This window comes from Mixophyes fleayi, chromosome 5 (assembly GCF_038048845.1).
Source record: "Mixophyes fleayi isolate aMixFle1 chromosome 5, aMixFle1.hap1, whole genome shotgun sequence".
NCBI lineage: Eukaryota > Metazoa > Chordata > Amphibia > Anura > Limnodynastidae > Mixophyes > Mixophyes fleayi.
The window spans coordinates 56,536,735-56,553,134 of NC_134406.1; the positions used below are offsets into that span (position 1 = coordinate 56,536,735).

Here is a 16,400-nt window from a genome sequence, read left to right on the forward strand (position 1 = left end):
TTTACAAAATATATCCAATACATTATTGTACAAGATCTATTTACATTTTTATAGCGCCAGCATACTCTACAGCGCAGTACAACTGGGAGCAAACAGTAATAAAAGACGACTGGGTATTAAAGATGTAAGAATCCTAGGAGACACTTAATCCGTTCTATTAGATAATCTGTGGAGTCCAACCTATGCTCCCGCCCCCCTGTATAAATATACAAATAGCAATAGTACTTTCAGCTACCAAATTGGAGGTTTAAAATCCATAATTAGCAATATAACCCCACCCCATACATGTTCCACTGTGACATTAACATTTGTAAGTTCAAAGTATTAACCTACTACAATTAAAGTTTTACAAAGAAAAACAAAAGAAATCACCTCCCACTGCAGATGAGGTGGTATATTTCGGATCTGTAGCTTCCGGCTCCTGAAAGAGAGAAAATGTATGAGACAGGATAATGTGCAAAAGACAGTAAAAGAGAGTTTAGCCGCCATTAAAATATTCAGTCACAGATAGATGATACAATTCTGCCATATGAAGGCAACTGGAAGTCAACATTTCAAGAATCTTAACTTGGAAATCAGAGATTCAGTCCAAACACTGAAAGCAAGAGGTCTAACTGGCTATGAGCTAACTAAGCACATACAATTGCTGGGAATTCCTATCATTCCTGGTCTTTGAAGTTGAAATCATTCAATTAGCTCACTGCATTTCCCTTCCATTGTAAGGGGAGGGGAAAGTTGTGGGGTTTTTTTTTTGTCCGTTTCTACACACATGCTATTCTGAGACCTTTCTTGTGAGCCATATTCACTTTGGGGGGATGGAGGGCTAGGAACAATGTAGATGAATCACATCTGGCAATGCATTGGTTAAGTTGTCTGCAAAGAGCCATTTCTTCTGCAGAAATCACAGCCAGACATTTGTGGTGGTGAAATAGTACTGTACAGTGTGTTTAAAAGATGAACAAGCAAATGCCTGAAATGCCACATTCCCGAGAATGCACATATTGAACTATACATAGAATACTTTATATCTCACATGTTCTATATCCCAAAAGTGTGGCTTTACACCTTAGCCTAAATAATGATCACATTGTATGTTGACTGCATCAAGCTGAACAATCGATTTCTTTCACATAAGACAATTTTGCACCTTGGCAAAGTCATGTTGCACTGCAGGGGGAGTATGGGAGGCAAATGTAAAATGTCGGGACAGATTTAGAGTTAGGAAGTGTGTGCCCTAGCTCAACTCCAAATCACAGTATGTGTGCGCTATATGGAAAAGCAGACAGTATTTTCTCTGCATGCAAAAAATAAAGATTGCATTTGTACTGCAAATTGGATTTGTCCAGGGGCACATCTGCACAGAAATGAAGTCTTATATGAACCTAAAGATTTTATTTACACCTTTATCACACTGAACCAGGTATATTTAAGGACCTAGCAGTCTCACACAAAAACAAAAAGACTTTAATAAAATAGAATTTGTAGATGGAATAGTTGCTGTTGTACAATTTGTGCCATGACTAAGATACATTTTCATAGCCGAAATATGCTACTATATTGTTACAATGAAGACAAATATAAAACCATTTTGAGGGACACTACAATAAAAAAAAAAAAAAAAAAAAAAGCTACAGCGATTCATATACAAGTGGCTGCGTTGTGCTATACCAGACTAAAATAAAAAAAAAATTAAAAAAAAGCACCGCTAACAATATGCATATATAGCCCAAGCATCTATCTGGCCATCTGGTGAATTCAAAGTAATATATTAGCACACATTGTGATAAGTGTGTGAAAATATATATTCTATTACAACGTCCTATAATAAACTGCCCCATTACACCATTTCGTGTTAGACTCTCTGGAGATCCCTACACTTTTACCTCACAAGTGCCAGTAGGCCATGTGGTCTGCAGAGAGGTTTCACCAATGAAGGAATATGGTGTATGAAGCCATCCAGTGACGGGAGGTGTGCACTGAATGTCGCACCCGACTCTATGGCCGATTTTAATATCTTGCCCTATTTTAAAAAAGTATTACTTTGCTAGCCATGCCTAAACTGCACAGTTCTGTAGATCTCATCTTGCAACACTGACAAGTGTTGGACCTCCACAGAACGGTTATATGGGGAGCAGATACTGAAGGTAAAGGGTGAGTAAAGATGTCAAAAAGTGGCTAGCTCCTTTACATATGTTGGTACTTAATGTTGCAGAAATAAAAACACACATCCATTTCATGTATTTGAAGTTCTATTTGCAGATTCATTGTGCATCTATGAGAGCTTTGCGTGGTAGCCAGGAATCACCTTGTGAAATCATACAGAAGTTATAAATGGTGCTACAAATCACATGCAGTTACCCTTTACAAAGAAATTCTATTTAAAAAAAAACAAAAAACACTTTTCTAACCTCAAGTTGCTTTAATTTGCTGTGTCCTGGCTATTAAATCTAATGATCACATTCCTGATGTACAATGACTGGTAAACTTATGGAAAGTGGTGGTGGAAAACCACTTTAAATAATGATTTTTACAAAATTGCGGGAAGAGAAGTTCAAACCAGCACAACTTAGACATATTTCATACAGGAATAAAACATCTTGCGACTGAGCAACATTTTTGCACAGTACCAGTTTATTTAAACCTACAAAAAAATAGAAACCCACAGACACCTAGTCAGAAAATTAGTGATCTACATTGTTAACTCAACTGGGAAAATTAAGGATAAAAACAAAAAACAAAAACCCACACCCAATTCTACTAAAGCATTCCTAGATCCCTTTTATAGTATAAAGAAATATTAATTTCCTCTGAAAGCTGCATGTTTTGAACGGTTTCTGCTGAAAACAAAACCTTGGTCCATTGAGTTCATAGACTCAAATAAAAAAAACAATTATTAAACTAGTTTTCAATATCTTGCAATAATCTGGTCACTAGGTGGCACTGGTCTACTGCAGACTATTGGTAATGCAAACTACTTCAACAGTGCAAGCAACATGGCAAACACCCACTTTTATGTGTTGGTGTGTATGTATGTATGGATGTATGTATGTATGGATGTATATATATATACATATACACACATATACATACACACATATACATACACACATATACATACACACACATACATACACACACACACATACACACACACATACACACATATATACACACATATATACACATATATATATATATATATATATATATATATATATATATATATATACACACATACATACATATATACACACACATATATACACACACACATATATACACACACACACACACATACATATATATATACACACACACACACATATATATATATGTACACACACACACAGCTTACACAAAAAAATCCTTGCTATACAGTATCAGAAACAGACTGATCATTAAGAAAAATGCTGCAGGTTTATGCTCAGTTAAAGGGAACAGAGGGTTGGGGCTGCTATTAGTAATGGCTAAAATGGACAACCGCATTTTTTTTAAGGAATTTTATCAATAATTTTTATTGAGAAAAATGTTCAAAGAGGGAGGGAGACAAGTCATAAATAGTAACAATTTTACTATTTTTTTTAAAAAAACACAAAAAAAGACATACATATTGTTCTATTATAAACAATTAAGCCAGTAACAAACCACTCTAACTTTCAAACATGTATGTGGTGCTTGGTGTTACAGAGAAAATAGTTTCCTAGGCATCCTCCAATTTCACTGTATTATTATTGAATGCACAGGCTCCCTTTTGGAAACACTTCTCCTTTCCTCTCATCAGTCTGCCTTTTGGTGGAATGTCAAGTTTTAAAGTGGCACAAACCAAAGGATCACAAAACTACTTTACTTCTTTAGGTCACAGCTTTTGATAATTCAGTGCATTAATAAAAGCTCACAGTGAGTGTTGCAGATTGCAGCAATATCTCAGTTAAACAACATGGGGGTGGACAAAACCGGTATCTTCATCAATTGCAATCCACAAATAAAAATATCCATATTGTCAGTAAAGTATGTTACAGGCTTTTTTTGTCCAACATGTCTGCTACAAACACTCACCAAATGTTACATTAGAGAAAAGTATTTGTACTATTACAGTATGTACATATGGATCAGCCACAACATTAAAACCAATAACAAGTGAAGAACATTGATTATCTAGTTACAATGGCACCTGTCAAAGTGTGAGATATATTAGGCAGCAAGTGAACAGACAGTTCTTGAAGTTGATGTTTTGGAAGCAGAAAAATGGGCAAGTGTAAGAATTGGCTTCTTTCGACAGAAGCCAAATTGTGATGGCTAGATGACAGGGTCTGAGCATCTCCAAAACGGCAGATCTTGTGGGATGTTCCTGGTATACAGCGTTGGTTCCTACCACAACTGGTATAAGGAAGGACGTCCAGTGAACCAGCGACAGGCTCATTGCTCACACGCGCATCAAAGGCTAGCCCATGCAGTCCAAACCCACAGAGGAGCTACTGTAGCACAAATTGCTGAAAAAGTTAATGCTGGATTTGATCGAAAGATGTCAGAAAACACAGTGAATCACAAATTGACCAATCTGCAACTACGCAGTCCTATATGCAGCAGCGTGCCCACACGAGCACCAGAACTGGACCATTGAGCAATGGAGGTGGCCTGGTCTGATGAATTACGTTTTCTTTTACATTATGTGGATGGCCTGGTGCATATGCATCGTTTACCTGTGGATGAGATGGCACAAGGATGCACTATGGGAAGAAGGCAAACCGTGGAGACAGAGTGATGCTCTGGGCAATGTTTCACTGGTAAACCTTGGGTCCTGGCATTCATGTGGATGTTACTTTGACAAGTACCAACTACCTAAACATTGTTGCAGACCAAGTACACACCTTAATGCCAAAGGCCTACTTCAGCAGGATAATGCTCCCTGCCACACTGCAAATATTGTTCTCAAATGATGTGAAGAACATGACAAGGTTGTTTACTTGGCCCCCAAATTCCCCAGACCTCAATCCGAGCAAGCATCTGTGGGATGTGCTGGAAAACCAATTCCGAGCCATGGAGGTCCCACCATGCAAATTACAGGAGTTAAAAGGATCTGCTGCCAACGTCTTGATGCCAGAGGACACCTTCCGTGGTCTTGTGGAGTCCACGCCTCGAGGGGTCAGAGCTGTTTTGGAGGCACGAGGGGGGAACATGCACAATATTAGGCCGGTGGTTTAAGTGTTGTGGCTGATCAGTGTATACTCTTTGCTTTCAATGTACAATGAGAAAAACCACCCACTTAAAGAGATCACTGCAACTCCCAGTAAGGTGAGACTGCCACTGGTAAACGGATTTAAGTTTGTTACAAAAAAAAAAAAACACAAAAAACCACACCCCTTCACTTCCAGGCTACATGAGTAATATAAATAAAGAATGCAAAGTCCTTGCAAGGTGCAGCCAGGTTTATCCATCTAACTGGTATTTACTGTAGATCATCCCTCCCCCGATTCCAATGCTGTCATTCATACACAAAAAAAAAAAGTTACAAATTCCACAGGAGTAGTTTTGTGCCAAAACAACAAGAGTGTACAATATTTTGGGCCTCATTTAGGGTTCAGAGGGGGGAGGAGCAAATTTGCTGCTGGACAAACCATATTGCAATGGGACATATTGGTTGCTCCTGCATGTACCACAAGTTTTGGACAGCTTTATTTTTACACTGCAATTTAGAGTTGAGCCAAGACATGCCCACTCCCAAATCTAAATCGGTTGCCACATTTTAAAATATGCCTCCATGCAGTAAAAAAAATGATTAACCCACCGGCAAGAAGCAAATTAGCTCCCAACTCTAAATGATTATATTTGAATATTACTACACAGAGGCGCTGTTGCCTTCTTACAAAATGGCTGTCCGTCTATGACCGCCTGTCTTGAAATGGACTGTCAGGCTGCCAAGCATGCATGGTTCATTAGAGGTGTGTTACGTTAAATTATACATTTACATGAAAATATACACACACAGGTTTCCACATTGTTTGCAGATAGGTTATTGAACTCTAGTTACAGTACCGGTTATCTTATTTCAGCACAAATAAAATCAACTAATAAACAAAGAAAAAACTGCTTTAAAAACACAAGTTTCACGAAAATCACCAAAACCAAAATATTTGAAAGTCACTGACATTCAAGAGCAGAAAATCAAAACATGAGATGGGAACCTAAAACATATTAGCACCCTTGATAAACATTAACAAAAAATGGCTAACAGACACAGCACGGATAAAGAGCTACATGTCATGGAAAGATATACCCAACTACAGTTCTATTGTATTTACAAATATTTTAACATGAGAAATATTTAGGTGTATGAAAATAAAATATGCCATGGAACTCAATGGGCCCGAGTCATTAAGGAGAGCAAAGCATAAAAAAGGAGTAACATTTGCACCTGGGCAAAACCATGTTGCATTGGAGGGGGAGGTAAATTTAAAATGTGGAAACATATTTATAGTTGGGGTAGGGCATGTCCTAGATCAACTTTAAATTTCAGTGTAGTAATAAAGCTATTAAGTATTTGTGTGCTAGGTGAAAAAACAGCCAGTATTTAACTTATGTGCAAAATAATAAACTAATTTGCACCCCTTGCATTGTAACATGGTTTGTCCCAGAGAACATTTACTCCTTTTTTGCCTTAATGACTCAGGCCCAATGTGTATAAGTAGCTCCTTACCACTTCACCAGGGCATATATAAATAATAAAAAAAAAAAAAAGGTGTTGGAGACCATAGGGTTTTGTGTACACCATTTTGCACCATCATTGCTATAATATATACACAAATATAAAAATCGGTGATGAACTTACCAGAAAGAGAATGCAAGGATATATTGCCCACATGTATAGTGAGTAGATAAAAAATAAAAATGTCACAGTTGGATAACTTTAATGTCTAATGAGCCATTAGCTGGTACCTCCATGGAAACAAGCTATATGGAAGGGCTGCCAGAAGAAATCCTTTACAAATGACCAGAACAATATTGACATGACTGGAGTTTGCAAACCAGCGTTTAGCATTGATTGGTTGGAATTGGTCAGCCAAGGACAAAAAACTGAACTCTTGACCTCTTCATACCATCAATTTATGTGGCATCAGAAGATTATAGTAAAACATGAAAAAGAACCTCATGCTCACCATGAAATATGGGGGTAGGTTGTAGCTGTCAGTGACATTCTGGGGGAAGGGGGAAGACCAACAACAAAAAAAAAAACTGGTTGTCGGTGCCAGAAAGCTGCAACTTGGACACAAAGGTCTTCTCAACATGCGAATCCCAAACAAGCCTCAAAAGTAACAAAGAAACGGATGGGAGAGAAATTCAGTAAAACCTGTGGTCTGAATTGCAGAGACAGTAGCTCCTCCAATTTTAGGCAGTGAGGAGATAAATAGTATTACTCGTATTTGTTTTAAAATTATTGGAAAAGGCACACTTTCTATAAATCCCTATTTTCAATAAAATCCCAAATATTACCTTAATTACACTACAAACTCTACATGGTCTTATGTAGGAGAAACATGCACCTACTGAAAGTTTGTTTAGTGGAAAAGAGTAAAATTCAGGGTGGGGAATTTGTAACGACAATTGCAAAAATGGGTGAGTACTGACCAGTATATTTGTCACTAGATAGGAGGTAGTCCAGCAACAAAGGGAGCTGTAAATATACCAGCATGCCATACACACATTTCTCCCTCTTAAAGCTGCAGTACCAACTAGAAAATATTTTCATAGAGGTGGCCCCATAGCAAGTGTGCATAAAACACAGATAGCATATTGATTGTCAAATTTGTAGGCAGATATACAGCTTAGAGTTTGTAGGAAAACTTCAATATATTATTTATGTTTTGGGTTTCCATTGTTGGGAAATGTATTTTCCCTGAGAAACGGCTATACTCTTGCAAAACAAAAAAAAACAAAAAACACAACAGACAACAGACAAAACAAACCCACCAGAAAACACCTTTTCTACTACAGATTGTAACTAAAACACATATGAATCTTGAATTCTGACACTAATTTCTAACAGTGCAGTTGTACTGAATAAAACTGAGGGGAACAGTGCACACATAGTAATTTACAAAGTACAACTATCTAAAAACCCTAGATCCAAATAAAAATAATTTCTTGGTGCACATTTCAATTTGCTAGTAAATAAATACAATCCATAAAACACATGCACTAACAACCAAGGCAGGCAAGCACTATCCTTGTACCCAGCCTGGCATAAGACAGGCAGGAGGGGGGGGGGGGGGGGGGGGGGATTAACAATATATCCAAGGCCATCCATTATGCTGCATCACTTTAGAAAATATACACAAACAGTTTTTGAAAATATGGTCACTGATTAAGTTATAATGTACCTGAATAAAGAAATCAAACCAGCTTACAATCAAAGTTAGAACAGAACCCATGTCCTGTGAATTCAGTAAATCCAACCTGGAGTTCAGACAAATCTTAATTAAGTGAATCATGAGGGAGGGATCTCATGGTAAAAATAGCTTACACCTGGTCTGCTGTCCATTCTAGTATTTCTTACACTGATGGATTTACACTGGGCCCAAGTGCTACCTGTTACTATGCGAGTAACATACAGGCTTGTTCAAGTATTGTAGGGTCTCTGAAAAGAGATAGTTTCAGAATTCTAAGCACCACATGTGGACCAGTCTGTTATATTTCTAATTTCAATACAAATCAGTTAAATTAAAGGGTCAGCAAACTTAAATTTTTTGATCCAATATGAAAACCCTCCATTTCCCAAGTATAGATTTAAATGTCCGCATATCACGAGAGGAATGGGGAGGTCTGAAAGTGTGAAGGTCTGCTATGTAGCAAGCTACACAGTTGTGGTACCAGACATTTTAGATTCCAAGAGGCTCTGAGCAGTGCCTTTCACTATGGTTAGAGACCTGTATGAACTAACAAGCTATAGCCAAATTATCTTGTTTGATTTGCCCGAAACCTTTACCAAAACAACTTGTGATTTTTACTAGTACACGTATAAATAAGGAAACTGCTTAAATGTAAACCCCACATTCTAATCGTGATAAGTATTATTGAGCAAAAAAATATATAATTTAAGTCACTCGCAAGAAAGTGAAATATTTTGGTCATGTAAACATATAATCAAAACTGCGAAATTTCAGACATACCAATAGTCACTTAACAGAAATAAAAGGTCTTGTGTCCAAGGCTTTCTCCAATGTGATCCTGTCATTTTGCTGAAAGATGTTTCATAATTTCCCCCAACACAAATTGATGGCAAGGGGCATGTCCACTTTCATTAGCTTGGTTAACAGAGAACATAAATCGCCCAATAACCACACAAGTTGCAATCAGATGCAGCAGTCATACGCCCACACATGTGGTGGTCTCTGGACAGTTTGGCCAAAAATTACCAACTGACTATTAGAATGTCTGCACAAGAGAAGCTTTACTTTAAAAGATAGACTTATTTGGTGCCACAGTTTCAGTATAACCAGAAGAAAAAATAAATAATAGTGACATTTCAGATTCCCATAATTAAAGTTTAAGGTTTTGGTTTTGTTTTTTTTAAACCACATATGTGTATGACACTTCCCATCGACAGATGAGTTTGTCAATGAACCCAAATGTGAACCTCAAAAGGGAGAACCCACACACCACTTAGGCACCGAACAGAAGGACATGAAAAGGCTGGTCAGGGATACAAAAGTGGCCAAGTTTTAGTGTGCATGCACATAATCAGTCACTGTTCCCCCTCTGCTTAAGCGACTTTGAATGCAACAGAATGCAGCTCAAAATAAAATTTAAAGAAAGACCATGCTCGGGTGATGATGCATGGTACGTTTTAGTCCACTAGGGTCAGAATACATTAAAGTTCAGAGATCAAAAAAAAAAAAATACATGACATCTTTGATCTGTTCTACATTCACTCTGTACCTTTTTTTAAAGTTCCATCACAGCTAAATTCTGTGCAGCGCACATGGAATGGAATGCAGCGCACACCAAAGAGGCAACATGTTCATGTACCTTTTAAGCTTAACCTACATGACCTTTCATTATGCTTTAAGTAGGGATTGAAAATATTGCACTTTTTTTTTTTTAAACTGCAAGCAATGCAAACAGTAATTTTAGTAGTATTGTTAAAAAAAAAAAAAAAAAAAAAAAAAAAAAAAAAAGATTCCATCAAGACAATAGCGGTCAAAATATTGGATCTTATTAATTGCAGTCTTTTATTTAAACATTATAACAAAAGACTACATTTTACAGTCATCAGTGTCTTGACTTGCCATGAGTTAGGCTGTATGAGAACAGCAATAACTTGCCATACCTTGGTATATACCAGTTACAGTTCTACCAATTGTCAGACTGGATGTTCTATTCTTGTGATCGGTGCACATACCCAGATGATCATGCATCAACACAGCCATGAGGTTATAGCTTATATGTATGAATATACTTTTTTGTTATTCCCTTGAGTCAATTACAAAATGTCACTTTTTTGTGCATAATAATTAGCCTCCCATAACAAGTCCTGATAAAAACATATCCTAGCCCCCCCCCCCCCCCCCAAAAAAAAAATAAGATTATGGGACTAAAGAATAGGTGTTATCTGGCACTCCATTGTTTACAGCCTTTAAAAACCCTTGCAATAATAAGATAACCAGCATAATCTTAACTAGAGCAGCAATGACTGTTGCAGGATGGAATAACCATTTAGATGGAGCAAGCGGCCACAGTAACCCAAACCAGGGCTGCATTGTAGGGTTTTTTTTTTTAAACAGAATACGTGGCAAATATTAATGGCCAATGAGACCAGTGATTCTCCTAAAATCTATATATATATATATATATATATATATATATATATATATATATATATATATAGTATATATTAAATATATATAATATATATATATATAAATATATATATATATACACACACACTACACACACCACATATACACATAGATTTTCATTTGTCTGTACATCCCTGCTTCAGTATATACTCTGCTCTTGAAATCAAGCCTAATTCTTGCACATTATCCCAGCTGTAGAATCCAGGCTAATTTTTGTTAAAAAATCTGCACCATTTAAACCTCAACAGCAAACTCTGCATTCTACCCTTGCAAACATTCATGTCTGCATAAGCTTACAGGTTGCGCTGTATAAAAATAAATATACACCACTAGAATGTGTTATTGGTGCAGTCTCAAGCTAGACCTTGAGTTTAAGCATATTCTAAATTATGTACATTTTTAAATTACCAATAAGCCTTTCCAATAGCCAAGGAGTTTGTAAATATATCTTCTATATATGACGGTTTGACCATACAAAAAAAAAAAAAGTTTTGGGCTTCCAATTTGGTGCTCAAGAAACAAAAGGCTGCACGGAATGTACAAAAGCCTCTCTCCAACCGCTATCAGAAAGATCTGCTAGTCAGTCAGATAATGCACTGCAGGGATTTTCCTCTGAATCACTTGTTTTTATCATCGTATGTATCAAAGATCCCCACATGCTATTAATGGCCACGTAGCACCATCCTTTAACAATGATCCTAGCAGACCCACATTTACACTTCACAATCATGTGTATGTCAACTTCCTTTACATTAAACATCAGGATGCCAAGTTTCCTCTTACACCCCTCCCCCACCACCAAGAGCTATATAATCCTGCCCATTTTGGAAGTGCAGCAGCTTACGTTGCCTTGGGAACGGTGGGGCCCAATTTATAAGATCAATGGTTTGGTAGCGTTGCAAGTGGCAGTGTTATTTCATGTCCTGTTTTGCTCTAGTTTTGTGAACACTGCAATCACCCTCAGTTTAAAAGGCTTCAAATTCCAATTTTAAATTTTAAGATTTGTAATATTTACACAACACTGGTGTTTTAAGATGGAGGATTTACTATTAAAAATTAGGACCAGCAAGATTCTGATAATTTGTAAATAATTTTTCACTTGAAAAATAAATCAGTCGTATACTTGCATACTTTAATCTTATTAACAGCTTACAGAGGAAAACAATTCTGATTTGTGGGGAAGTGAACAAACTAAATTCTTCTAACGTGAAGAAGTCAATTTACATCTGTGTCAAGATATAGATCTATAAATTTTAAGAAATGTGGTGTAACAGACCCTCCTGTCTACTCTGGTGACAATCTCACAAGTATCACATGGCTATATACATATACTCAACAGCAATAGAGCACAAGTATGGCAATGTGTACACCCGCTATAAAAAATAATATTGAGGGGGATTGTAAATCTTCAGTTTATAGGCAGTGCTTATGGTAACATTTCACAGTAAAACCTTGTTGAGGAAGTGTGGCAGAGAGAGAGGGAAAGCCACAAATGATGTAGGAGCAGGCTACAAAACAGAACTTCACTGTGGATTTTAACATATGAACTGTTTCTGTAACAATGGCATCTTGTAGACCTTAGCTCAACCTAGGTGAGCTTGTACTAGACGGTGGTGAAGGAGGATGGAAATCCAATTCATGAAGTAGTCACATGAAAAAACAGCCATTGCAACGTATTTATTTACACAGCAGACATTTGAATGAATGGTTTTGATGTAGACAAGATAAATCAGTAAAAAGTCAGCCAGCATTTAGGTGGAAGGTGCCACATTACAGCAAAATCCATGACCGCTTCAGTAGCCAGGTCACGGGGCAAGCAGAACACAGACCAGAGTCTCAATCCTGAAACACACTTGGCCCTCACACAGACAGCCACCAATATTATACTTTAATGACCGACATGTAAAGGGGTGTGAACAATTTGTTCCAATGACCCCATACCCACTAGTGTTTGTACTTCCTGTTGAGAGCATTTGAGTTGCATTTTTCACCAACAACCCTTACCCCATTAACTTGTGCTCACTGCCAGGAGTAGGGGGGTTAAATGGAGGGATTCCACTGACCTCAATAAGTGCTTGTTACACCTCATATGTCAAATGTCATTGCATTTTACATGGCATCTGGATGCCCAAAGATGCAATGAGGTTTGTTTCTTTTAATAGAAGTTATTACCTGTAAGAAACACATGGAGCGGTTCATTTTTTCTTAGGGTTTGATTCAAGCTGGTGATAATGATTAGCTTAGTGTAATATTAGCATATCAACCAGTCACAAGCCATGATGTAGAGCAGTCCTTGGACTGTTCCTAGGCTAACCCCATCCCCCCTTCCCCATCAAGTAACCAAAGAGCTTCAACTAGTACAGAAGAGACCTTTTGCCCTATAAATCTGCAACACTGATTTTGCAAAAAGAGAGACAATGAGCATGTTACAAAAGGTACAAAATTTGCTTCTCTTTTTTTTTTTAAAAAAAAAAAACAAAAACATTTTCAAACTACCACATAGATTTTAACTCTGAATTTGCGTGTGTCCGTGTGTGTGACTAGAAATGTTTAACAGTTTTTCTAGTTTACCTCAAGTGTAAGAAGTGTTAGAGAAAAGCAGTTGTGAGAAATCAAAAAGGTGCAAGTGAACGACTCCATTTAACTCTTACATTACAGTCGCAGGCTGTACACACACACACACACACACACACACACACACCACAAGGGGTTGGGGGAAGGGTTACAGGCAGTGATCGAGGTAACACTTTACAAGTGGGGGTATGGAAATTTAATAGATTCATTATGAAAAATGTAATGGGAAAGTGAATGGAAATTTGATAGTTTGATAACGAGGAAGCAGTACCAGCAAATACACCACTACTTTGACCACTGGTTACAGTGTATTGGTTACAATATTATTGGTTACAAATGACAGACACAAAACATCCAACTTAATATTCAATGTTTACTGGTCAAATGTGTAAGTAAAAACAAACTGTAAAGTTTTATCTCAACTCTGATACTGCGCAAAAAAGGTAGGGAATCATAGTATATAGAAAACTATTGTCAGACCTAGTGCAATTATTTAGTTACTTGAGTGCTTTGTATGTTTGGGAATGAGTTCCCTGTACAGCGCTGCGGAATCAGTGGCACTATATAAATAAATGGTGATGATTAATTGAGAGTGCTCTCAACCTACTGTAAAGAACCATGAAGATGGAGGGGTATTTTAAGAACTGCCAAAACTGAAATTTAATAGCGTCATTTTCAGCAGAAGACAAGATAAAAACACAACTTTTGGAGGGGTGCCTTTTTCTGCCTGGGAAACTGGAGTACATACACTTGCAGACATCCAAATCACAATGTTAAAGTATTTCAACTTATACAAATACTATAATGTAATTGATGAAGCGATTTTGTAACAAAAAAAACAAAACAAACAAAAACCATGATTTTACCCAAATGCAGCTACCAAACTGACCCTACGCGCTCTGTCTGTGTGTGTGTCTGTGTGTTAGGGAATTTAGACTGTAAGCTGCAATGGGGCAGGGACTGATGTGAACGAGTTCTCTGTACAGCGCTGCGGAACCAGTGGCGCTATATAAATAAATGATGGAATGCTAAAAAGTGGTAAGGTAAATTCTGAACAGCAAAAAACAAGACCACCCCAAATACAAATGCAAAATACATCTAGTTTGAATAGAACTATTTTATTAGGTTCACAGAAACAGCCCCCCCCCCCCCCCCTTAGTATGTGCAAATAATTACATACGGAAAAAACAAAACAAAAAAAAAAAAACAGCACAACTTTTAATTGTTTAAGTGTGAAAAATCAGCCATCAAGTTGTCATTTCAGGGTCACACATTGCCAAGCATCAATGAGAAAACCACTATCAGGTTTCCCCTTAATACTCAATATAAAATACACTTTAGTAAGACAAAGGTGTAATATACATGATTAGTAACCCCTTGAAATACTATAAAATGCTCTGTTGAGAGAGGGAGGGTGGAGCACAATGCACTCTTCTATACATTATGTAGATTTCATATAATGTAAGATTCATTAATAAGGAAAGTATGATCACAGTCATTGCACCCTAAGCAATATGAAATTAGGTGCTGTGTTAACAGGAGTGTGTTTAGGTATTTTGAACACACAAAAAACACTAAAACCATCACACACTCCTATGATGCATAGGAAATATACTGCCTCGTTTCTACAGTTTCCAATAAAACTAAAAGAAAAGAAAAAAAAAACCTCATGTATGCTTAATCTGATTGACATGACTGTCTCTTCCCTATTCAAACTTGTGAGCGGTTACAGAAGTCACATTTAAGTGGTAATTTTTCTGAGACTTCTTAAAATATCCATCTGAGCATGTAATGAAAAAAAACAAACAAAAATGGAAATAGTTACCCCTCCCAAATCATAGATCACAACAGTAGAGCTAGGTCAACGCTCACTCCAGCAGTTGAGACTTTGTTCCACAACACAATATCCATGAGACTTTGTTCCACAAAACAATATCTATGCTCTACTGTGCAAAACCTGTAGAATTAAAAGCCTTCAACATTGCAACTACAGAGAATACACATTGCTGAACTGAAAGAAAATACCATATTCTTGCAGGACAATATGTATACCTGCAAGACATGAAAAAATAAATCTATCTATCAAAACCTGAGCAATTCAGGATTTGTGAATGGAGCAAGTAAAGACTGAATTGTTGTATTAAACAAGGCAGCAACAAAAATAGTCAAATGGAGGAAGACATGAATGTATATAGATTCACTAAGCATCTAAGCTGGCATTAGAATTACAAGCATGTGCTCTGTGACACAGGAAATTTTACCACCTCCTAGAGCACAGCCACAATATGTTTTAGCAGTTTCTGTGAATATTTATCTTATAATCTAAACATAAGCTATTTTCATAACAAAAGTCTAAAAGTTGCTAGTTTCCAGGAACAGTCAGGATTGAGAGATACATAGACACCAACGGGCAAGGTGAGTGCTTTCCATTGCTCTTTCTTGCGTTTTCAGTGGTAAAACTAAAGTCCGGACCATCATGGGATAACCAGGACAAAGCAGCTATACTATGATATAAAGGAAAAGTATCCACCCAATATAAAGAAACAATAATACAGTACACTGCTATGACTATATGCACGGTCACAGCAGCGTCTTATAACTTTGGACAATAGAGAAGGGAAGTTTGACAAAACCCACGTGAAGAGTAAAATTCCATTAACCCCTTTTAGGGATTTGACAGACTTAAATAGGTGTATAGGAGGGAATAAATATATTAAGCCCAAAGAACATATGCATTTGTTGCCTTCATATCAGAGACTTACAAATGTGTAGTGTGCATTTGTTACAATCATGCCACACAAAAATGAGTACAAGAGATATTACAACACAAAAACTACATATGCTGATCAGATATTGCAACCCTGATTTAACTGACTTCCACAAAGCAATGTAAACTTTTATAAAAAAAAAAAAAAAAAATTGCCATTAACATACCATGACAGATTAACTGGTAAATGAGAAACCTTCAAGGGG

At 37.0% G+C, this 16,400-nt stretch overlaps 1 protein-coding gene across 2 annotated transcripts in view; it reads right to left on the reverse strand.

Moving 5' to 3' along the window:
* The window catches only part of IGF2BP3 (insulin like growth factor 2 mRNA binding protein 3), a 58,507-nt gene that overhangs the window by 31,653 nt on the left and 10,454 nt on the right, over positions 1–16,400 (reverse strand). For both annotated transcript variants that reach the window (XM_075212228.1, XM_075212227.1), the window contains one exon: positions 373–421. In XM_075212228.1, coding sequence (XP_075068329.1) covers positions 373–421 — 49 coding nt within the window. The remainder of the gene's footprint in view (positions 1–372; positions 422–16,400) is intronic.